The sequence below is a fragment of the Lissotriton helveticus genome (assembly GCF_964261635.1).
Source record: "Lissotriton helveticus chromosome 1_1 unlocalized genomic scaffold, aLisHel1.1 SUPER_1_unloc_15, whole genome shotgun sequence".
Taxonomy (NCBI): Eukaryota; Metazoa; Chordata; class Amphibia; order Caudata; family Salamandridae; genus Lissotriton; species Lissotriton helveticus.
This window is the reverse complement of record NW_027611654.1, coordinates 2,800,411-2,825,407: the sequence shown is the minus strand read 5'-3', so window position 1 is coordinate 2,825,407 and position 24,997 is coordinate 2,800,411. Positions and strand designations below refer to the sequence as shown.

The 24,997-nt window shown below is 43.3% G+C and overlaps 1 protein-coding gene across 1 annotated transcript in view; it reads left to right on the top strand.

Annotated features, from left to right (window-relative positions):
• Window positions 1–2,336: 2,336 nt before the first annotated feature.
• Window positions 2,337–24,997, top strand: part of LOC144805573 (uncharacterized) — a 257,010-nt gene continuing 234,349 nt past the window's right edge. The window contains exon 1 of the mRNA XM_078672097.1: window positions 2,337–4,531. Coding sequence (XP_078528223.1) covers window positions 3,094–4,531 — 1,438 coding nt within the window. The 5' untranslated portion in view covers window positions 2,337–3,093. The remainder of the gene's footprint in view (window positions 4,532–24,997) is intronic.

Below are 24,997 nucleotides of genomic sequence, written 5' to 3'. Positions count from 1 at the left end.
GGGTTACACCCACCTACCTGTGTGCCTCCTCTGTACTTCATAAGCCCAACCTGTGCACCTCCTCTGTTTATACCTCAGAGGCACCTACCTGTGCACCTTCTGTAGAGTGAGTACACAGACCAAGGGGAGTAGGGGAGCTGAAGGACATGGAATGAGGTATACCTGGATAAAAGAAATATGGGATGGAAGAAATCAGACTTCACCTGTGGACAACAGACACCTCCTCCTGCTCTACCAAAGCCCTGTTGAGTCACAAACTAGCATCCTGGCCTTCAGACAGACAACAATAAGTTAAATAACATGGAAAGCGATTATTAATATGCACACATCTGTTGGATTGGGGGATATTTCAGTTAAATTATTGGTTGCGATTGATTCTCTATAAGGAATAAATTACTGATATCCTTGAATATTAAATGTCATGATTTAATGTTTGTTTGCCATATCTGTGTGCGCAAGATAAAGACGGGCCTTTGCAATCAGCCCCTCATTCTGTTTCACAGAACACCCTGGAAGGAGCTGCTGATTGAAATACAACAGGATCTTAACTTTACCTACGTTAGGAAGAACTAAAGACTCACTTTTTAAGTTGTCTTTCAGGGCAGAATCCGTCAATAGTTCAAGGGAGATGGATATACATTACGCTGATAGAAAATCCACCTCAACTCAGGATAATGCTCCAGTCTTCCAGGTTAGAAGGATCCAGAAATGCTTGAGCCCGGAGGGCTGTAGAATGTGTTGAAGGTGACTTAGGACCTTATTACGAGTGTGGCGGTCTTCCAATGAGACTACCACAGCGGCGGTACCAGGCAGACTGCCAAGCCCATTGAGAGCCCGCCGCCGGATTATGACCTAAATCCATGGTGGGTGGGCGGTGCAGCAGCGGTCTCGGAGCGGCTGTATTAGGCTCATTAGAGAGCCTAAACATCATACCACCACCTTAAGAGTGCCTGCAGCACATTCCTGCACCATGTCATGCATGCCACACTGTGCAGGAACAAGGGTGCAATTCCACTGGGTGGCACAACATGTGCCCCCCGCATGCAACCCCATTAGCAGAATCGTCCGGGGCCCTGTGAGGGCCCCCTTACTTGCATGTCCTTTATCCTTTTCATGGTGGGATCCCCGCCAGGAAAAGGGCAGTGGATATGCAGACCGTAATGTACTTGGCGATGTCGGCATTGGCACTGCCAACATATTCAGGGTGTTTGCAGACCGCCTCCACAGTGGGATCCTTGATCCTGGCGGGGGGGCGGTCCCACCACCACAATTATAATACGCCGATCAGTCTGCCAGGATGGTGGCATTTGGACCGCAACCCTGAGTACGGCGATCATGAGGGCCGTCGCACTCATAGAAAGACTCTTAATGAGCTGCAAGGTAAAGGCAGGAGTTGGCATTTGAGCTGATCCAGTGTGAACAGGAAAGCAGTGTGGAAAAAGGTGTCTGGAGTTACCTCTGTCATATATACTTCCTAAAGAGCTACCTTTGTTATACACTTTCTGAAGAGCTACCTTTGTTATACACTTCCAAAAGAGTTACCTTGGTTAAATACTTCCTGAAGAGTTACCTTTGATATACACTTCCTGAAGAGTTACCTTTGTTATACACTTCCTGAAGAGTTACCTTTGTTATACACTTCCTGAAGAGTTACCTTTGTTGTACACTTCCTGAAGAGTTACCTTGGTTAAATAATTCCTGAAGAGTTACCTTTGTCATGTATACTTCCTGGAGAGTTACCTTTGCTATACACTTCCTGAAGAGTTACCTTTGTTATACACTTTCTGAAGAGCTACCTTTGGTAGATACTTCCTGAAACTGAATTAACGGCAGCGCTTCCTGATTCCTCTCTTTTTCCACAATCTGTTCTGTTAATTGAAATCTTGTCCATGTGTATCCACCCAAAACTGTACCTGTAGCACATGAGTGCTCTGTAGCTGCCCTCGCCTTAGTATTTTACTCTGGAACATTGGTAAATCACTGCCTTTTCAGAAGTAAATAAGATGTGACATGTTCAACCGCAGTTTTAATGAAATATCCATGTATGGTAAAATGTTCCTCACTAAATTTCAAATATGGTAGAGAAGAGATGTCTTATCCAGCTGGTTAAATATTGTGTATTCACATTCTATTACATTTGCATTTAGTAATATTGCATTTCTTTACATCCAACAGAGAATAAGCCTTAAATGCACCGATTGATTATGAATAATGAAGATAACACATCAAACCTGCAAAAATTATCAAAAATAAGGAGCTCCAAAAACATCAGAGCAATCAGAGGCAGAGGACGGATCGAGGAAGACGCAGTCAAAGGCAATTCAGTAAGTGTCCGAGTCTGAGCTCTGCACCTCGACACCCCAAGACGAAGAAATGACCTCAACAAAACCAAGACAACAACACTGACAAACCACCTGCTGTATAAACAAGCGTCCAACACCAGCTTTGATCATGAGGCCGGTATGAGAGTTGGAGGAAGGTCTCGTGTCTATTTGGGATCCATAGTTTGGAACAAACTCCCTCTTCAGTTTTGAGCTGTTAGCAACATGAAAATGTTTAAAAAATGTTGAAAACTTGGCTTTTTGTCCATGTTGGAAACAACCGGATTTACTTTCTTTTCTGACCTGTGCTTTGCCCCGGGACACTCTTTGGAGTAGCTGTACACATTACGAGTCGCTTCATTATCATGATCTTGCTAGAGCAGTACTTCTCTATCTAAACTGACACCAGACCAGCATTCAGTGCTCTAGGTGTATTGTTAACTCTTTCAAGCCAAACCACAGGAACCAGGGAAAATCACAACGAAGTGGAGCCTAACAACTGAAGGCTAAAGGAAAGGGGAGATCTGCTCTCTAAAGTACAGAGTATTGTCCCAATTTGCACCTATCGGAAGGAAGATTAAGCTTTACCCGCAAGCATGCAAAGCCATTATCCAATCTAAAGATGCAATCACCCACAAGGAAGCCTTACTGATATTATGAATGTGGCAGGTATTTAGTGAATCTTGTATTTTATTGTTAAATCGGAAATCAAGCGTCCAAAATATCACATATATACAGGGAAGGTGAAAATAACGCAAGTGGTTTATTAACTATGCTGACCCTTCAGGAAACACGTTCAGGAGACAAATCTGGCAATTGCACTGAATATGTCAAGAACTTTAGCCAGTTAGAAACCATAAAAGAGCATCAGCGAATACAAACAGGGGAAAAACCATACCATTGCAATGAATGTGTGAAGAGCTTCAGTCGGTTAACAAACCTCCAAACACATCAGCGAACCCACACAGGGGAAAAACCATTCAAGTGCACTGAATGTGTGAAGAGCTTTAGTCAGATGTCACACCTCCAAACACATCAGCGAACACACACAGGGGAAAAACCATTCAAGTGCAGTGAATGTGTGAAGAGCTTCAGTCGGGTATCAAACCTCCACACACATCATAGAATACACACTGGGGAAAAACCATACCATTGCAAGGAATGTGTGCAGAGCTTCAGTTGGTTATCACTCCTCCAAACACATCAGCGAACACACACAGGGGAAAAACCATACCATTGCAGTGAATGTGTGAAGAGCTTCAGTGGGTTAACAGACCTCCGAAGACATCATCGTACACACACTGGGGAAAAACCATACCATTGCAATGAATGTGTAAAGAGCTTCAGTCGGTTATCAAACCTCCACACACATCATAGAATACACACTGGGGAAAAACCATACCATTGCAAGGAATGTGTGCAGAGCTTCAGTTGGTTATCACTCCTCCAAACACATCAGCGAACACACACAGGGGAAAAACCATACCATTGCAGTGAATGTGTGAAGAGCTTCAGTGGGTTAACAGACCTCCGAAGACATCATCGTACACACACTGGGGAAAAACCATACCATTGCAAGGAATGTGTGAAAAGCTTCAGTCGGTTATCACTCCTCCAAACACATCAGCGAACACACACGGGGGAAAAACCTTACCATTGCACTGAATGTGTGCAGAGCTTCAGTCGGTTATCACTCCTCCAAACACATCAGCGAACACACACGGGGAAAAAACCTTACCATTGCACTGAATGTGTGAAGAGCTTCAGTCGGTTATCAAACCTCCAAAGACATCAGAGAATACACACAGGGGAAAAACCTTACCATTGCACTGAATGTGTGAAGAGCTTCAGTCAGTTATCAAACCTCCAAAGACATCAGAGAATACACACAGGGGAAAAACCATACCAGTGCAGTGAATGTGTGAAGAGCTTCAGTCAGTTAACATACCTCCGGAGACATCAGCGAATACACACAGGGGAAAACCCATACCAGTGCAGTGAATGTGTGAAGAGCTTCAGTCAGTTAACAGACCTCCGGAGACATCAGCGAATACACACAGGGGAAAAACCATACCAGTGCAGTGAATGTGTGAAGAGCTTCAGTCAGTTAACAGGCCTCCACACACATCAGAGAATACACACAGGGGAAAAACCCTACCATTGCAGTGAATGTGGCAGTAGTTTTACTTACTTTTCAGCATTAAGAAATCATCAGCGAGCTCACAAAGGGGAAACACATCTTTTAAATGCCATGAATGCTTGAAAAGCTGTAGTCTATTATCAATCCTAAACAGGCATCAGCGAACACACACAGAAGAAAAGCCTTCAAGTGCAATGAATGTGTGAAGAAATGTAGTCAATTGTCAAGCCTATGTAGACATCAGCTTGCACTCACTCTGTAAATACCATACAACTGTAGTGAGTGTAGAAGTACCTTTAGGAAATCTTTCGCGTTAAGGATTCATCAGTTAATGCTCACAGAGAAAAAACCTTTCAGGTGCAGTGAATGTGTGAATATATTCTGTCAGTTATTAAACCTATGGATACATCAACTAACATACACAGAGTAAAAATGAGCATTGCAATGAATGTCAGAAATGATTTTGTCAATTGTGAACACACCTGGGGTAAACTTTACAATTGCACTAAAAGTGTGCCAAGATTTTGTCAATTTCTGATCCTACATAGCCTCAGCAAACACACACCTTCATTTAACTCACTTAGAAATAATCCCAGATATGCAGTGAATTCAGAAAGAATTTAAGAACATTAACAATAATATTTACTCATCTGAGGACATGGACAGTAGCAGAACAGTGCCGTTATTGTGAGATAAAGGAATTACAGGAACAAGTATATAATTATGTGGGATATTCAAATACCAGATGACTGAAGACTCGACTAGAAGAAAAGAAGAACACCAAAGATTTGTAGAATATTAAAAGTGTCTGTTCCCAGTGATTGTTCACTTTGGTACACATAGAAAAAACAATGTGATGTAACACGAAATCCACTGGGAGACTAGCACAATGTGGAATAAAAGAAAAGAAACACTGGTGGTTTTTATTTGGCGATGAAGAGTTACAAAGAAAAACATCCAAGAGTTCCTGTTCATGCTACCTGTAAAAGTGTAGTGAAGATACGGTTCTGCCTGCACACATTGCTATATTAGCATAAGTGAGTTAGCTTCTCAACAGCATTTTGCTGCTTTTGCACATGACACTACATGTTTCTGTTTTTATAAAGACAAACTGCTTGCTTTTCCTTCACATGAGAACAGTCGTTTTTCACATCTCTAGACTCACACTGCGACCTCAAGTCTGCACAACCTGTTCAAGGTTAAAATAACAATCTATGCTGTAGATGCAGGTTGATCGACCCACGCTCTAGACACAACACAAACACAGCTGCTCATTTCTGAAACTCAGGTGCTTTTAATATTGCACGGCATGCATGAGACTAATATTTGGAAAAACCTTTCCATCGACAAAGAGCTGTGCTGATCTGGGATGTGATTCACTTCACCTGACCTTGGAGGTATGCGGTCCCCGTTTTAACCTAGAGATCCTCTATTATTATAATACCTAGCTCCTAGCAAGGGGAGGGTGGTACACAAGGCGCTATAGACCTGGTTCCACTATCATTATAATATGCTTTCTCCCTTTGTATTTTATGGAATTGTAACAATGCTGATTGTATTGATCTTATGCATCTTTTTACTGATGTTACCAACGATACTGCATCTTAGAGCACGTAGTTGAAATAAACATTTTAAACTATACCTTGTCTCTGATTACTCACATTGTGGACATTTATGAGAATAAATATGAAATAGTATTCTTGATTCCCACTATTCCTGAGAGGTCCCAAAATCACTTGTTCTGGGTTGTCTAATCATTGATAGCTTCGCTTTAGTACGGAGAACGAATGAGACACTGATGCTAGTTGGATAGGGGTTCTGGGCACTGAGGTGGGTTTTAGGTACACCACAATACACTGAGGTCCTAGTTTCCTGTGCATAGTCCCCGCAACATGGCACCCAACGTCTTGATTAGTGCTTTATATGTCCACAATACCCTTACCACTGTTTCCGGTTAAAAGGGCGTGACGGATTAACCTACCTATATGAATGTGTTATAGGTTAATTCAAGCTTGAGATTTATAAAAAGGTTCACTTTTTGAATTACTACCCTTTTTGTGTTGCAATTTATAAATTGTTTTTCTTCTCTATGTCCTTATGGGTGATATTAACATAGCTCAGCCCTTTGAGCTTTTCTACTCTTGGGTTATGTTTCCTGCAATAAATGCGGATGAGGATACTTTCCATACATACATTCACACTGTGATTCCTGTGAACTATACTCCATATAGGACACAAGAGATTCAAATTTCGGCATGGCAGCATCGTATTTGGTTTAACCACTTGGATGCTAAGCACATTTTTTGTTGTCCATTGACTTTCCATTGAAATCAATGGAAACTCCATGACGAGTTACTCTTGTCATTAGCGCTGAAGGGGTTAATGGCACCCTCCCCCACACCGTAACTCCGGTTCCGTTAGGTCCCTTGTCAATTCCTGGGGCCACTTGGTCAGTTTTAGCCGGGTTCACACCATATCCACGTTATCTTAATGCCCAGATTGACGATTTGTGTCAACTTTATACCTCTTTTGTTGGGGTACATAGGGCTTTAGTTCATTATGTTTCTTGCAGCGCAACAATTTGGACAGGCCGGGATGTCAATTAGTTCCGCCATGGTTAATTCTGTTAATTCGGTAATGGGCAAGAACCCCCAAACTAAGTACGATATGCCTTATTGGTTTGCTGAGAAATTTGACCAACTGGAAGCAGTGTTTTCTAATACCACTCCTGTGGAAAAACACAGGATTCTCACAATTAGTTTGCAGAAAGACTTATTGCCAGAGGTAACAGATTGTGAGAATTGGGGTAAAGTATTTGCAGCAGTATATACGAAGTTTTTCGGCACGCCGTCTATGACTGTCTTGCCCTCTGTGATCAAGCGTGTTCAGTTTGAGCACAGTCTGGAGGTGGCTGTCGAGTTGGGAATTGTAGTGTAGTTCCTATAATCCCAATAGGCTCTGCGCATTTGAATAACATATACTATAGATTAGACGTATTACTGAGGTCGACTAGGTCTCTATCGAATATATTAGACTTAATTGTGAGTGCCAGCTAGCTCAGAGGTCACTAGAAACGTTCTCGAATAAACAAGAAGGGATTCGTTTCTGACAACCGCATAAACATGACAACTTTGTTTCCCAAGAATAAGAAATGTATCTCTAGAGTCACGGAAACAATAGATAGTTATTTCACTCAGTCAATCGTGCATGCTTCGTTTCACCAGAGGTGCAGAGAAATAGAGAGACGGGCATTTTCAATAGAAAGTGTTTATTGAACAGTCTTCTGTCTCATGCAGGAGAAATTAACTGCTACAATCGTAATACTTGTTGCAAAATACAATGCGTACAATACGAAGAGTATTATAAAATAATACTGTAAAAGCATGACATGGTTTCTAAGCCATAAAATACATAGAATACATACATCAATAAATAAGGACTAAAAGTACTCAACTGGTGCTTCTAAAATACGCCTACCCCGGTGTACCTAACCTAGGTCTAGTACAAGGGAAGAAGTAAGTGAGGTGTAGCTTAGTTTCAGTATTCTTTTTTCAAGAATCTATCCTAGATTTCTCTAAGGGTCTAATCATCTCCCTACCTTTATTTTAGAATGAAGGAGGTCTGTTATCTCTCTCTCAGGACTCGATTCCCCAACAATCCGCAAGGGTAGCTTGGAAACACTGGAGCTGGATTTCTCAGCAAGAGAAAAGAGAGCGTCGCTCTCAGTGCGTCTGCTGGAGGGTCGGCTTCTTTCGACACTTGCTTCGGCAAGCTGTGTCATGTAGGTAGATAGTCGAACTGCTCCAAACCACCGTGTGTTTGCCTGGTCAAGTGTGGGCATATTTATACCTTGAAGGTGCCTAGTTTGACGTAAGGTTGATCATAATAACGTCATCAAAGACTCAGTTCTTTGAAAACTCCATGAGTTCTCGGATAAATCAATATTCAAGCAAGGGGAAGTCCCTGACTGCTGAAGGCGGGTTTTTCCAAGAAATCGTAGTGGATTTTCGGAACTAGTGGAAGTAGCCGTGCCGTATTTGTTCTACATAGGCTAAGTCTAAATATGGTTATGATTTCTATGCCTATATAAAGAGAGGGTGATTTATACCTATATATGGGCATGAATAGGAAAAATTACACTAGGGTCCTAAATTCATATACAACAGAATGAGGCTCGTTGGCGTGTTTGACTTAGTTGCTGATCTCATCTTTTGTAATGTAAAGGGAGATGCGGGTAACTTTCAGGTGTCGAATGCTTTGCACCTTGACCCAGACGTCGACAAACCCCGAGCGTTACAGAGAATTATTGCAGAGGCTTATAAGACCATTGTCCGCAATAGTTTGGGTGTTAAGCCTTTTGCTAAAATGGCAACTGAACCGCAGACTCAGATGGCAAAGTCTACTAAAGACGACCGTCCAAATTTTCCAAAACAGAATTGGAAGAATAAAAAACGGGGGAAGCAGCAATAGAAACAGGGGTTGCATCCGGCGTCGACGATACCAGTGTCTACTGAGTGCACTTATGATTTGTGCGACCTTGCAAGAATTAGGTCTCCTGATAGATTTCAGGTTCTTGAGCAACGTTCTCCTTGTTCTTCACAGGAAATATTGGGCATGCAAGCCGGTGGCGGAGAACACGGCAGGGGTCGGGTGCCCCACAAGGACATGAGCAGCCCCGCCCGTCTGATGGTAAAGGCAAGCAGGACGACTTGCCACGTTAACACCCTCATTTTCAGAAAAAGAAAATTGCTGCATTAACCGTAAGGTATGCCACAGATAGTGAGAACACAGCTTCGGAACCAGACATGGGCATTAACGCTACTCGACAGCGCAGCAGAGGTTACAATAGTGCGGCAAGCACTGCCGCCATATCTGAAGGCGACAGCAACTGACACTTTTATCACCGTGGAAACTACTGACACTATGGTGGCTCCCCCTGACAGACTATATGATATAGTTCTTTTAATAGAAGGTGACATCCAATGTGTAATAAAAGGGATTTTTTGGGAATATCTGACCTCTACATATGACATTCTATTAGCTGAGGCAGACTGGCCCCCGCTTTTTGTTTTGGCCGCTCCGGGAGGGGAGAAGCTGACCCTCCCTACTTTCCTGCACACCGTGCCCAAGGAGCTGTCCACAGAGCTTTGCAGAAGAGTGGGCTCTGGTGCTTGCACCTACGTTGTACCGTACTCAAGTCGAGTGGGATACATTTTCTCCCAGACACAAGATTCCATTGCGGTCTATGCCACAGCCTGAAGAACCGGGTTTTAGAACCCAGCGGCGCCAGGGGAAACGCCCGAAGTCTCCGAGTTCTCCTGTCTTGGCATACAGAGACACGGGATACTTCTTGGTGACTTCAAAGATCAAATTTATTGGCTGCAACCTGAAACAGAGATCCACGAAGTACAATGACGTATATTCGTAGGAGACTGCTCAACTTTACAAAGCTTGTCATCCCTTTTTATACAAAATATTGTGCTTTAGGCAAACATTCCTTATTTACGATCAACCAATCCCATGTGTACACGACAAAAAGCATTGCATGACAAACCCACATTTCGTTGTCCAGCCCACCATCAATTACACGGGAAGGCCCAACATTCTTGCTCGAACGGGCCGGAAAGAAACCAATAATAAAAGACCACAACCCAAATCATAAATAAGCCATAAAAGAAGGAGCAGAAACAGATTAGAGGCAAGATAGAAGGGCGAGTGTATGCACCATGAACTCAGCAATGTCCTGCTCTTTGATCTCTATCTTGACCAGCTGCCGAACAAGGAACTGGCTCAACAAGGTTAGCTTCGGGCAACGGTCAGCTTTCCCAGGTCACACAAGAGTCAGCTGAAGGTGTACGTGTCCCAAGGACTCGTTCGGCCGTAGTCATCGGCCTATGTGAGGGCAACCACAAAATGGCTGCCGTACACAAAATGGAACCCAAGGGTTCAGAACGGAACCCCTCATTTCATGGTGAATCCATCACTCGAACATTACGAAAACACTGGTACATATTACACTCGTCATTTTCGGTCCGTTGTGACTAAAATCGTCACAATACGACGACTTTTATTGAACGGGTTCAGAATCTCGGAACCTCAGTCCCTCCTTTTGCCCTTACATAGGCAATCACCTAAACCCACGTCAGTCTGAATCCAGGTCTATACTCATCAGATCATCAAGATGTTGCTGTAGCATCATCCTATTACTTAGCACGTCTCTTGATACAGGTCTCCTTACACACAAGGTGGCACAAATGCCACATATAGCAGGAGCACACTGTACGCACAGACAGAACAGGAAAAGAAGGACTAAGAGCATCCCAATGATCATCAGAATCTTCCATCCCCAGGTGGATAACAATCCCCAAAACCATCCCATTAATGACCAATCTCATTCGTCCACATGTATAGACTCAGAGATCTTGTGCAGTTTGGAAATGGCTTGGTACACCGTTGGTGCATTGTCTGGAATGAAAATGCAACAGCTCGAGTGGATCAATTTACATACCCCTCCTCTATCTGCAAGTATGACATCTAACGCGACTCTGTTCTGAAGAGTCATAAGGCGGTCCGACTGGAGCTCAGCAGTCAGGTTACTAAGGGCACCAGCAGTTTCAACTACGGTGGACTCAACCACTCTCGTCAATTGCCGTATGTTCCTGCTGTTAACCATAGGTCCCCAAAACAGCAGAAAGCCCTTCGAGAAATCACCTAATTCTTGTCCTGCAGTATCTTCCTTACTGAAGACACCTCTAACAATTCTCGTCTTGTGGTAATTTGTCCCAGCTGTATAAGTAGGAGGCAACAGGAACGAGACAAAACACGTGCCTGAGAAATCAGGGGGCAACCACGTGTATGCTTTATCGTAACAGACGAAATAGGTACCCTTAGCTGCTAGGAACGATGGGGAAGTCTGGGACGCAAAAACATACATCTATCCCTAACTGAGCCCTCAGACTCTTGCCATTACCTTGCAGACATAGATGACCCTGATGGGGTACAATCCAAATCGGAGAGGATCTTTTTGCTCGCTGTTTCTCACTCAGACTCGCTCCATATCCGGTTACGTTCCATCCAATATAAGCTAGTGTCTCATCTTTCGGGATAGTCTCATAGGAATCTATTCCTTTAATCATATCGACTATTCCCTTAACTAGAGCACTATTCTTTGGATTGTGTTTCACAGAATGTAGGGGGTAAACTTCACGAGCATAGATGAACATCGTTCTGTATGCCCACACAGAACAATTATAGATGAATGGCAGGACCAGGTAAGGAATACCTTTATTAGTAGTATGAGGCATAAGGCCACACACCCAACAGTTAGTCGTGTTCACTACTAGCTGGTGTTGGTGCAAAAGCTGAACAAAGGAGTTATTAACGAATTCCAATCTCCTAATGGACTCATGTTCAGGCAAGGGATGAAAAGAATGCGAAGAAACAGTAGAAGAAGGTAAGGGTTGTGTAGTGGGTGCAAACGTCACTTGAAAAGAGAATGTAACATATCCCATTATGAACATCATTAGGCTAAGCAACATGAAAAGACACAATATTAAAAAACATTTTCTGCTCATAATTGTACATATTTTGCTCTTGAAACTCGTTTCTTCAACAGGTCTCTCCATCTCGAAAAACTCCATCCTCTAACCGCGCTGCTCGCGGCGGTTGGGTGTTCCGTGCTAAGGAATGCGCCTGTCAGCCCAGGGAACGCCCTAAGACCAACCAGAACCGTCGACCTTGTGTCTTCGGCTTGCACTCCAAAGACTTGACACCACGACCCTACAGCTGAACCCGGATGGTGGTTCGAAAAACAAAAATCAACCAAAACAGTTTCTCAGATGGGAGAGCTGAATTTCAAAAATAGCAAAGAAAATGAATTTTTATTTTATTGGTCCCACAACTATTGATCGCAAATTATAACGGCCTTTCCCAGGCAATGTCTGGTCATGGAATAAAAGTTCAGGCTCGGTAGTGTCCAATCGAACTGACGGTGGCACAGCTTTTTGCAAAAGATCGTCACTTTCATGCTCAGAACCCGTCTAAATTAAACGTGCATCGCTAAAAGGCAGAAAACGAGGCACAGTCTCAGTTTCAGAGTCAGGAATGCCCTCCTGGACCGACCGGTCGTACGGCAGGGGCAAAGGGGCCCTCTTACAATGCACGCCGTATATCCAGTTCTTCTTTCCTTGCACTCGTACTGCAGATCGCGTAGACAATAGCACCAAGTAGGGGCAGGTCCAGCGGGGTTGATCGTTCTTTGTTCGCTGGAAGTTCTTCACGAAGATCCAGGAGCCAGGATCGATAGAATGCCCTGAATCTTCAGAAGCCTGAGGCAATGTGTCGTGAACCTGTTAGTGTAAAACACGCAATTTAGCCGTCAAATCATGCAGATAGTCAAGCAGTACAGGGTTTTCGATCTCGCTGAATTTTGTCGGCCTCGGCACTCCCCATACGTTTGCCGGGCGACCGAAAATTATTTCATAAGGACTAACTCCCACTCGAGAATGTACAGTCATCCTTGTCGACAATAGTGCTAATGGCAAAGCATCAGGCCATTTAAGACCAGAGCTCGCTTGTATCTTGGCCAGTTTCAATTTGAGGGTGCCATTATATCACTCAACTAGACCAGCTGATTGCGGGTGATTTGCAGCATGGAATTTTTGGCGAATTCCCAAACCATCACACACTCTCTTCATCACTTGACCCACAAATTCACTCCCATTGTCACTCCAGACCATTCTCAGCAAACCATACCTAGGGAAAAACTCTTTAACAAGAGCTTTAGCTGTGGACAAGGCAGTATTATCTTTCAGGGGATATGCTTCAACCCATCTTGAAAAGGCGCAAACAACCACGAGTACATACTTCAGGTTGTTGCATCTCTCCATGTGGATGAAATCCAATTGCAAGACCTCAAACGGATACGTCGGAGGCGCAAAATGACCAGCTGGAGTTGGAGTTCCCTTACCAGGATTGTACATCAGACAAACCATACAATTCTTGACCACGTTCTCTGCACACTTACGGATTCCAGACTTTTTGCCATACTGGAGCCAACAACTTACAAATCCCTTTCGTACTGATATGAGCCATTCCATGCGCCATTGTAACCACTGCAAGCACGTACGCATCTGGGAACAACCATCGCTGATGTTCTGACAACTCAACCCAACAGCCATTCGAATCCAATTTACCCGTACTCTCTCTCCACACGCTCAACTCTTTCTCTGTAGCTTCAGCTTGAATTGACTTCACATTTTCTATCGTATCTTCACATATTCCTCTATCCGGAACCCATCTCGCTGGACCCACAACATACATTCGACTCATCACATCTCTTGCCGTTTCTTTCGCAACTTCGTCTGCAAACGCATTACCACGACCAACATCATCTGTAACCTTCTTATGTGCACTGCATTTCACAATTGCAACTTGCAACGGCAGGGTCAGGTACTCGAGAAGCTCATTCACCAACTGACCATGCTGTATCTTCGTCCCGTGAGACGTGAGGAACCCACGTTCCTTCCACAAGCGACCAAAACTCTGAGCCACACCAAACGCATACTGGCTGTCAGTGTACACAGTCACTCTTTTCCCTTTCGACAACTCACACCCTCTCGTTAATGCAATCAACTCTGCTGCCTGAGCTGAATTATGTGGGATACGTGCAGCTTCTACAATCTTATGCAAAGTCGTAACTGCATATGCCGCAGTCGTATCGCCATTCGGAAGCTTGAAGCACGAACCATCCACCCATAAGGTACCATCACACTCCGCAAGAGGAGTGTCCCTAAGGTCTATTCTCGCTTTCGTTTCCTCCTCTGTCCTAAGAAAGCAATCATGCCGTTCAGAAACATCTGTCCCCACTGAAGTCGGCAACAACGTAGCTGGATTCAATGTATTGCATCTCTTTATATGCACGTGACTCGCTAAGAGTGTCAACTCATAACCTGACAATCGAGCACTAGTTAAGTGCTGTGTCTTGGTTCTGTTTAACAAGGTATCCACTGCATGTGGAACCGTCACCATCAACGTATTATTCATCACCAAACCAGCAGACTGTCGAATAGAGACAGCCGCTGCCGCTGTAGCTCTTAAACAACTCGGCAACGCTCTAGCTACCGGATCCAAAGTCGACGAGAAATACGCACATGGACGTTGCCTATCGCCGAACTGCTGTGTCAAAACTGACTATGCACATCCCTCTCTCTCATGGACATAGAGTGTGAAAGGCTTACTGTAGTCGGGGGTACCCAACACAGGAGCTGAACACAACGCCTCACGTAATTCAGAAAAGCTCTTTTCGCATTCGTCACTCCAAGGAATTGGATTCGGAGTATCCTTAATAGTAAGAGCTATCAGAGGTTTCGGAAGAAGCGAAAAATTTGTGATCCACTGTCTAGAGTATGACAAAATACCCAAGAAAGCACGCACTTTTCTCTGTGTGGTTGGCACACTCATTTTCGCAATCGCTTGCATTCGTTCTGGGGTCAATCTTCTTTCTTCCTTCGATAAGAGAGGACCTAAGTAGGTCACTTCTTGCCGACAATACTGCAATTACGAAAGAGACACTTTATGATGGAAGTCAGACAAATGATGCAACAACGACAAAGTAGCTTCTTTACAAATCTCCTCAGTATCGGTAGCTACTAACAAATCGTCGACATACTGAACAAGAGCAGCGCCATCAGGTAAAACAATCGTATAAAGCTGTGTTTTCAAGGCCTGACTATAAATTGACAGACTCTCACAGTAGCCTTGAGGAGCGCGCTTGAACCGGAAGCTTCGACCTCCTAAAGAGAAGCAAAAAATATCTCTACTCTCCTCGGCAATCGGGATGCTGAAGAAAGAATTCTTCAAATCAATCACCGAAAACCAGGTAGCCGAAGCTGGAATCATGGTCAGTAAGGCAGTAATATCTGGAATAACAGGAAATTGCGGGACTACAATCTTGTTCACCTCGCGAAGATCGATCACAAACCTATATACAGGCGGTTGTGAAGAATCAGTACATTTCAAAACAGGCAGAACCGGACTGTTGCACACATTACCTCTCGTTTCTTCAATCACATCTTTCTCAATCAGCTCATAAATGATCGCTAGCAACGCTCTTTCACCTTCAGTGGAGATCCTATACAGTGGAACACGTGGCATTCGAACATTCGCCTTCAGTGTCACAACATATGGCGGAATCTCCAAAAGATTAGAGATAGTGGCCGTGCACTGCATTAAGTTCTTCTTAGTATTAAGGCGTGAGTCGTGCTCCTATGGATACTCCCCGCTCGGGAGTATTAAAATATCACAGATTAGCGCTGGCACTGACTAGTGCAAGTGTCTCCTAGGGCACTGACTACTGTGTGCTGAATTTGTCAGCAAAGATATGAGCAATAAAGTTTTCCACAAAATCTATTTTCTTTCTCAAGTCTCTTAAGTATTTTATTCATACTTGTAAAGTTCTTCATTAGTAAATATAATTTTTTTCATCTGAAATTGCATATGTTCAGCATGTGTATTTTACATCCGATTTGTTTTTCAAATGAGCAAAAAATACATTCCAATGCATTTCGGCCAGGGGCCTTCATCAGGGAAATCTGTGGGACAAAGATTGTATCCATCACGATATGTTTCAATACACAGCATGGTAATAACATAACAGTTAACTAACATAATGAATTGCATACTTTTCAAGTTACAAAAAGTCCGTAATCATATTGCTAACCTCCAACTTAGTTAATCATAACCTCAATGTTACCCTTCGTTTGCGCGTTTAGGGTGTTACTGTGTGTCTGATATGTGTCTGAGTGATAACGTGAACAACTTTTAAACTAAACACGTTAGCTGATAGTGTAACCTGGATGTATCGAGGGTTGCTTCTGTGTGTGGGCTAATCGCGTCAAAAATGAAATGCGGGTAAATGCACTTAAACGCTGTAGCGTCTTACCCATGGTGATATGAGCGGCTTTAAACAAACATGACTGCTCGCGTTAACAGTTAAGCTCGCCTGGGGGTTCGGTATGCGGCACGCGCATAGCGGTAAAGCGCGTTTAAGAGTTAGTGTTTGCTTAGGTACATTTAATATGGCTAAAGTTCTTACCGGAATGCGCTGTTACAAAGGTTCGAGCCTGCACTAGGAGCCGCCGCTCTCTCCGCTTCAAAGTCGGCGTGTGACGTGTGTGGGATGGGTTGTGCTTTAAAATTGCGCGCGCTGCCATTAAAGGGCCAAGGTTAGAAAATGGTCACCACAATGAACTATGTGAATGCATGAATCTCAAAGAGCGGTCATCGAGTTAAACTGACAATTACATGCACAGCACTGTAATGATACACTTATTATATAAAAAAACCAACAAATTATAGATAACAGCTAAATTCTGTCCGTTCATTAATTCCATGTGGTCTCAGAGTCTGTAAATGGTATATCCAGTGATTTTCACGTTTTAGCAAGGCTTTTCTGTTGTCCGTCTCTTCATTTTTTTCCACTACTTCTTGTAACTTGAGAAGTATGCAATTCATTATGTTAGTTAACTGTTATGTTATTACCATGCTGTGTATTGAAACATATCGTGATGGATACAATCTTTGTCCCACAGATTTCCCTGATGAAGGCCCCTGGCCGAAATGCATTGGAATGTATTTTTTGCTCATTTGAAAAACAAATCGGATGTAAAATACACATGCTGAACATATGCAATTTCAGATGAAAAAAATTATATTTACTAATGAAGAACTTTACAAGTATGAATAAAATACTTAAGAGACTTGAGAAAGAAAATAGATTTTGTGGAAAACTTTATTGCTCATATCTTTGCTGACAAATTCAGCACACAGTAGTCAGTGCCCTAGGAGACACTTGCCATAGTCCGTGCCAGCGCTAATCTGGAATCTCCAAAAGACCCACATCATTAGGACCAGTAGCCCAAAGAGTATCAGGAAGGGAAGACAATTCATCTGGGAGTCGGTCTCTCGACAAATACATCGGAGAGATCACTCTCTTACCCAATGTAAGCTGTACTCCCGAAGGAGAACACTGTAGCGTCGCATACAATCTTGTCAGCAAATCCAATCCCAACAAATTCTCACCACAACCTGTCGTCAAGATAAGGGGTGCTTCCAATTCACAAGGTCCAACAGACAGAGACAAAGGACTAGAGATTGGGTTCCTAAACAGGGTGCCAGAAAAACCTACCGAAACATTCGTTAAGCCAGACAAAGGTGCACCAGGGAGTTTAGAGTGCATAATAGAACTCTTTGCAGCACCAGTATCCAACAGAAAAGGTCTGACACACCTGATGTAATCACCTCAACGTAGGGTCCACTCTGATCTACTGGAACTGAAACAACTCCCTCTCCTTGTCCATGGCTGTCCTAGCAATCATTATCGTCCATATTCTCACCTTCGACATAGTAGTCGTCAGCATAGTACTGAGTCGTTCTACCAGACGCACCATTTTGCTGATCAAATCAATTCATCGAATTTTGTGGAGGAAAGGAACGCGCATTCTGCGGGAACACACCACGTCCCCTACCTCTAGGAGCTTGCTGAACACCTCGATCTCTCACACCAGTCACACCATTTGCGCGCTGCAACAGAACCGGGCAACTACTTTTAAAATGACCCTCTTCCTTGCAATATGCACACTGATTAGGACCTACAGGAAAACGCGGTTGAGAAGACTCAAACCTTTGCGAGTTTCTCTGAAACTGCTGAGGTTGCTGATAATCACGCTGGCTACTACGAGGCGGATACGCTTGCTGCAAAAGAACCTTTGTCTTCAACTCTTTAGTCTTTTTGTCTGCTCTGTCCTTCTCGTCCTATCCCTATTTTCGTAGTATCTGTGCTGAAGAGGTAACGGCCCAAGAACTCTCTGAATCTTTCAAATTCTTACACAACTCGGGGAGCAAATTATGCACAAACTTGTCAACAAACAACCGTTGACCACCTTCCGTGCTCATGTCTTGACCACTATGGTCGATAAATGTTTCTTCAAACCTAGTGAAGAAATCAGATACGCCTTCATCTTTCTTCTGCATACACGCAGACAAATTATCCCATTATCTATATCGGCTAAATTCATAACACACAAGTCTGCAGTCTGTGATAATTCCTTATAGTACCCTGCAGGATTTTTACGGGGGTCAGGTAAGGTTTGCTTAAGTTTAAGAGCCAAAACTTCAGCTCGCTTCCACGGGACATGTACCCAAACACGCTGAAAATGTGCCGGTGCAGCTAAAATACCAAGACCTACATCAGCCTGAACTGCTTCCTTCCACACCGGAGGAACCTCTCTCATTGGATATTGTCACACCTTCCTCCTAACAGAAGGATCAGGCTCAAACAACGACTGAGATGGAGACTCGCTCCTAAACGACAACAATGTCGCAACTGCTTTTTCAACATTGGGACCCACTATTGTTCCCTTTGCAAACTCGGACTGTACACGGAACAACTCAGGCGGAGTCTGTCCCAAATCACCATCTTCCCATTCTCCACGAAGGAAAGTACACATCTTATCGAAAACATATCTCCGCTTTGGTTCTTCCCATTGACGGAAGAAGTCCATAACAGACTCTACATCATATCTTAAAGAACGAGTGACCCATTTATGTGCTAAAGGATCCAATACGTCCCGTTCTTGGGAATCAGGCAGTTGGCTACGCAATTGTTTACGCGCTGAAACAGGGGTCATACTCGATGTCCCAAAGAAAGGAGACAAAAGACTAGCAACAGTATCAGTCATTCTCTGTCGAACAGAAGGAGAAGTCGACAGAAGAACAGGCGGAAAAACAGGATGAGACAAAACAGACGCAGAGGCAGTATTAGAAGGAATATCAGAAAAAGTAGACAATACAGGAAACAAAGTCGTAGGAATTAGAGACGGAGCAGGTAGCAAAGTCGGCGGCCCTTGAGGAGGCTGCGCCAGAGGAATAGGAGCCAACTGAAGAGGAGCTGGCAGCTGTGGAATAACCGGAGGCAAAGCAACCGGAGGTTGCGGAGGTGCTGTAGCACTCTGCAAATAAGGTGGTGGCGAATTCAACAAATGTGACATCAAAGGATCTTTCTCAAGTTCCTTCACTGCATCCTGCTGAAGAGTCGGCAAAGCTGGATAGCACTTATCAATCGCCATTTTACGTTGCCTGTGCAACTGCTCACTCGCTTGTTCCTCTTCATTATCTTTAAACTGTATAGAAGCCTGCATTATCAAGATACCCTTCTCTCTTTTATTTCTCTTCGCTAATTTAATTTCTTTCTGTTTGGCTTCCTTTCGCCATAGGCGGAAAGAGTCAACCATCGCCGGCCGGGCTTTCTTCTTAAAGAGTTTAACCTCTAGATTATTTAAAATTTCCGTATCCTAACTACCATATTGGGGCCACTTTAGGACACCATCCTTCCTAGTGTAGCGGATCCACACTTCGTTATACGTGATAGGACCCACGCCATGTTTTAAATAGAGCTCATAGGTTGGAGTCCCAATCGGAGGAACCGGACACAAGTCCTCCAATCGGGAATCCCTCTTACAACCACAACAAAATATCTTTCTAAGTCTGCTAAGACCAGGCATCTTCGCTCACTAGTCTAGCTTCAAACTTCGAGGGAATATCGAATACGATAGTCTCGTGAATACACGAATCCCTTGGCTTTGGTACTTGCAAGTCCCAAATCAAAGATCCCTAGTGGATACCCAAAAACTAAGGACTGGGAGACGCTCCACTCATACTCAACTGAAGTATCGATGACGTCGCCAGAAGACCCGTCTATCGCCTCGCTTTACAAATCGTCTAAGGGCTCTAAGACAGGGCGACAGTCAGGGCAGCAGTCCTTCATAGCCATCGGAAAGTGGGGAACATCGCAGCAAAGACTTTCGGACCACGACGACATACAGGGGTCGTTGAAGTGGCTGGCCTTCCTCCAGAATTTTCACACAATGCTCCTCACGATCTTCAGGATTGGACCGGTACCGCTGAAGTCGACCTACGTTGGGCGCCAATTGAAGAACCGGGGTTTAGAACCCAGAGGCTCCAGGGGAAACGCCCGAAGTCTCCGAGTTCTCCTGTCTTGGCATGCAGAGACACGGGATACTTCTTGGTGACTTCAAAGATCAAATTTATTGGCTGCAACCACAAACAGAGGTCCACGAAGTACAATGACGTATATTCGTAGGAGACTGCTCAACTTTACAAAGCTAGTCATCCCTTTTTATACAAAATATTGTGATTTAGGCAAACATTCCTTATTTACGATCAACCAATCCCATGTGTACACGACAAAAAGCATTGCATGACAAACCCACATTTCGTTGTCCAGCCCACCATCAATTACACGGGAAGGCCCAACATTCTTGCTCGAAAGGGCTGGACAGAAACCAATAATAAAAGACCACAACCCAAATCATAAATAGGCCATAAAAGAAGGAGCAGAAACAGATTAGAGGCAAGATAGAAGGGCGAGTGTATGCACCATAAACTCAGCAATGTCCTGCTCTTTGATCTCTATCTTGACCAGCTGCCGAACAAGGAACTGGCTCAACAAGGTTAGCTTTGGGCAACGGTGCCCAGGTCACACAAGAGTCAGCTGAAGGTGTACGTGTCCCAAGGACTCGTTCGGCCGTAGTCATCGGCCTATGTGAGGGCAACCACAAAATGGCTGCCGTACACAAAATGGAACCCAAGGTTTCAGAACGGAACCCCTCATTTCATGGTGAATCCATCACTCGAACATGATGAAACCACTCGTACATATTACAGTCGTAATTTTCGGTCCGCTGTTACCAAAATCGTCACAATACGATGACTTTTATTGAACGGGTTCAGAATCTCGGAACCTCAAGCCACAACCCCAATATCCCATGCGGCGAGAGGCTAAATCTCTGGTTGCGGAAATCCTTGAACAATTAGAATATCAAGATGTGATTGAGATATGTGTGTCACCCATGAATAATGCTCGTTTCACTGTTACCAAACCTGATGGGTCGTACTGCCTGGTTTTGGATTATCAACATTTAAATTCACATTGTCATACATGTGCGGTACAGAACACCCACAGTTCAGCTCTCGTTGACAGTCTGGTGTGAAAAAGATTTAAGACCACACTAGACATTTCCAATGGCTTTTTTAGTCATAACCTGTCCTCTGTTAATAGTCAATGGACAGCGTTCACTTGTGGCGGCAAGCAAAAACAATTTAAAAGATTGGCTATGGGCTATAAAAACAGCCTAGGCGTCTTTGCCGCAGGTGTCGTCTCTTTTGCTAGATGGCATTGATCCTGATGCGTACTCGTACATTGATGATATTTATCTCATGGACGACGAATTATGGCCGCATCTGTGTTGCATTGACCGCATTATAGTTATGTTTGCGGACTTCGGTTATAAATGTAACTTTGCAAAGTCAGACATTGCGGAGTACACAGTGTTGTTCCTGGGCTATGAGCAAAACAATGAAGGTAGAGGTCTCGCACCTCACTTCCTGGAGAAATGCGCTCGTTTATGGTCTCATACAACTCTGAAAAAACTACAATCCTTGCTGGGATTTTTGAATTTTGGGTGTACCTATATTCCTGATTATGCCCAGCATATCAAACCTCTATATGCTTTGATACAAACAACTTTTAGCAAGTCATGCTGGCTGCCTGAACATTCAGCTATTCTGCAATTTTTGCAGTCTGATCTTCTTGAATCTAAGTACTTATTGACTCATGATAACCACACTAACCTGGTAATAAGAATTGTGCATGGTGCTGTGGGTTTCACGTACTTGACGTTTAATGAAGGAGACACAGTGCCTATCGCTTACAAGTCACACTTGTACACTTCGGCTGAAAAGCAATTTTCTTCTGTCGAGAAAGTCTTGACAGCTGTACAGATGCCGATTTTAAAAGAGAGAGCGCAGTCACAAGGAAAACATATGTTGGTTGTTACACCTTATCCTGCATTTGAAGCAGTGATAAAAGCCAGTGTACCAAATTCTAAAGTTGTATATCCTAATTGGATACAATGGGCAACTTCGTTGACATCTCCGGATGTCACATTTATCTTTGACCCCTCATTGCAAACTCAGGAGTTCTTACAGTATGAGTTTGTTCATCCTGCTCCTCTGTTCATGCGCACGCTTGAGGATTACCATTGTATCATTAACACTGACGGTTCGGCGCGCAACCGGCGATAGGATCTAAGCATTCATATTCAGTGGCCAGCGCAATCGTGGCTGGTACCATGGTGAATGGAGAATTCAAGCCCAATGTCGTACACATGCAGACATTAGGTGACTGTACCGCCCAGTTGGCAGAGCTACGTGCTCTAGTACTTGGGTTAGTGAGAATGAGGGGTAAAAGGTCCCAATCCCTTACTAGCCGTTTATTGAGCAATGGTCCCTCTTTTTTGTCAAGCTTGCCCTCGGGATGGGGCAACCCTTAACCCCCTATTATAGCAAAGTTTGAGAAAGGTGTGTCAGGGCAAGCTTTGTTTTTTATGGTCTATTATGGAAAAATTCCAATTGCACGAGATGACTCGTACCGGCATTACACCAAAATCAGGGAATCCCTATTTATCCACAGAAAAGAACGACCAGATATACTTCTTCTACCTGATTCGTAACACCTTGAGGAAGCCCCAGGCCGGATGGCCATGTAAGGGGTGAAACAAGTGTTGGCTGTTCTCGTACCACGAATATAGTAACACCTTTATTAAAACAAAAAAAGGAACCATCGTGTAATTGAAATTTTTCCATAATAGACTATAAAAAACAAAGCTTGCCCTGACACACCTTTCTCAAACTGTGCTCTAGTGTTTGCATTGAAGTTTGCTGACCCTCGTGTGGCTACTTTAATTGTGAGTGACTCTTATTACTGTGTTCAGTCCTTCAATAAAAATGTATTCTTTTGGACTCAGAATGACTATCATGATTCTAAAGGTTGCACAATTAAGCACAAGATGCTATGGGTTTGAGTCGCAGAAATAAAGAACGTCTGCCTCTCGTAAATGTAATTCATACTCTTGGTCACCAGCATGTAAGAGTGAACGCTGTTGGCAACAGTCTTGCTGGTGAAGCAGCAAAGACCGCAGTAGCAACATATGTAGTAGCAGCAGTTACAAGGTCCAACAGTAAGAATAATGATGACATCTTGGCAGCTATAGCTGCTACAGAGATCGGTGATAATTACCCTAAGGGTTTCCCTTCTAAATACTCTTATCATTTAAGTCCTGATAAAGTTACTTATGTGAGAATTAACAATGTTGGTGACAGGCTGATTCCCGACGCGGACCGCAGGCTACCCTTGATAAAAGTTGCTCACGAAGGCATAGCCTCGGTTCATGCAGACGTTTCAGCGTATGTCTCTATCTTACAGCAGCGTTACTGGTGGCATGGATTGTATAAATAAACTTGTTAATATGTCTTTTCTTGTTATGTATGTCAGCAGATTAAACCTTCAACTGCTGGATGCAATTCTAAAAAAAAAAGAAAGAGTGTCTAGTAATTGCAATACAGACAAAATAAACAGAAGCAGTCCAACTAATACAATTCAACCAATAACTCCTCACCAAATACATGGCACTTCTGAGGAAAAAAAAGAGAAAGATCGGGCCCTCACAGTGTCAAAGGCAGCAAACGGTCCCACAAATACATCGGAATGGGACCATCTACAGATTAAAAGCAGGGAAGGAAAAAAGTCAATTATCTACATACCCAAGCAACCTGAGTGAAAAAATTTCCCCACTGTACAAAGCCCTATTAATAGTGAAAAAATTATATTCACTCCTCAATTTCAATCTAGAGGTAGGCAAGATATACTTAACAGGGGGAACTTACTTAGACTTTTTAAATCACTACCGGCACTGAGCAATATCGTCAGTAAAGATATCATCTCTGTCGAATTTTTGGAGGGGAAACATAATATTCAAACCTCAACGCTAATAAAATTTATTTCGCCAATAATAACCGAACAGATTATGAATGAACAAACCACATTTAATTCCTGGGGCATATTACTTACCAAAAAACTACCAGAGGTTTACCCCACTCCATTCATTGAAGAGGAAACAACACCAAAACACAAAAAGGTAGAAATACAGACTATTTCAGTTCTAAAAAATGCACTTGGTAGGTCCCCGACAAAAAATATATGTACCATTCCACAAAACACCATAAATAGAAATTTAGAAATAAATGAAAAATGGGTAACTATGGCACTCCACAGTAATCAGAAACAATGATATGGTACCTTATCACAAATAAGAGACAAATGTAATGAAAGTTGAATAATAAGAGTATGCTCATGGAACATAAATGGACTGAGAGCTAAGATCTTAAATGCTCAGACAGACTCCATAGCGGAAACCCCCCAAATTATAGTATTACAAGAAACCTGGGAAACTAAACCATTTATGTTACATGGATACACTGGCTATTATGAGCACGCAATAAAAGAGCGAATGTTCGGACGAGCCAGTGGTGGACAGGCAATATTTATTTCTAACACACTACAGGCACACCATGAACAAGTGATAGTAGACAGTACTAATATCTTGATAGTTAAAGTGAC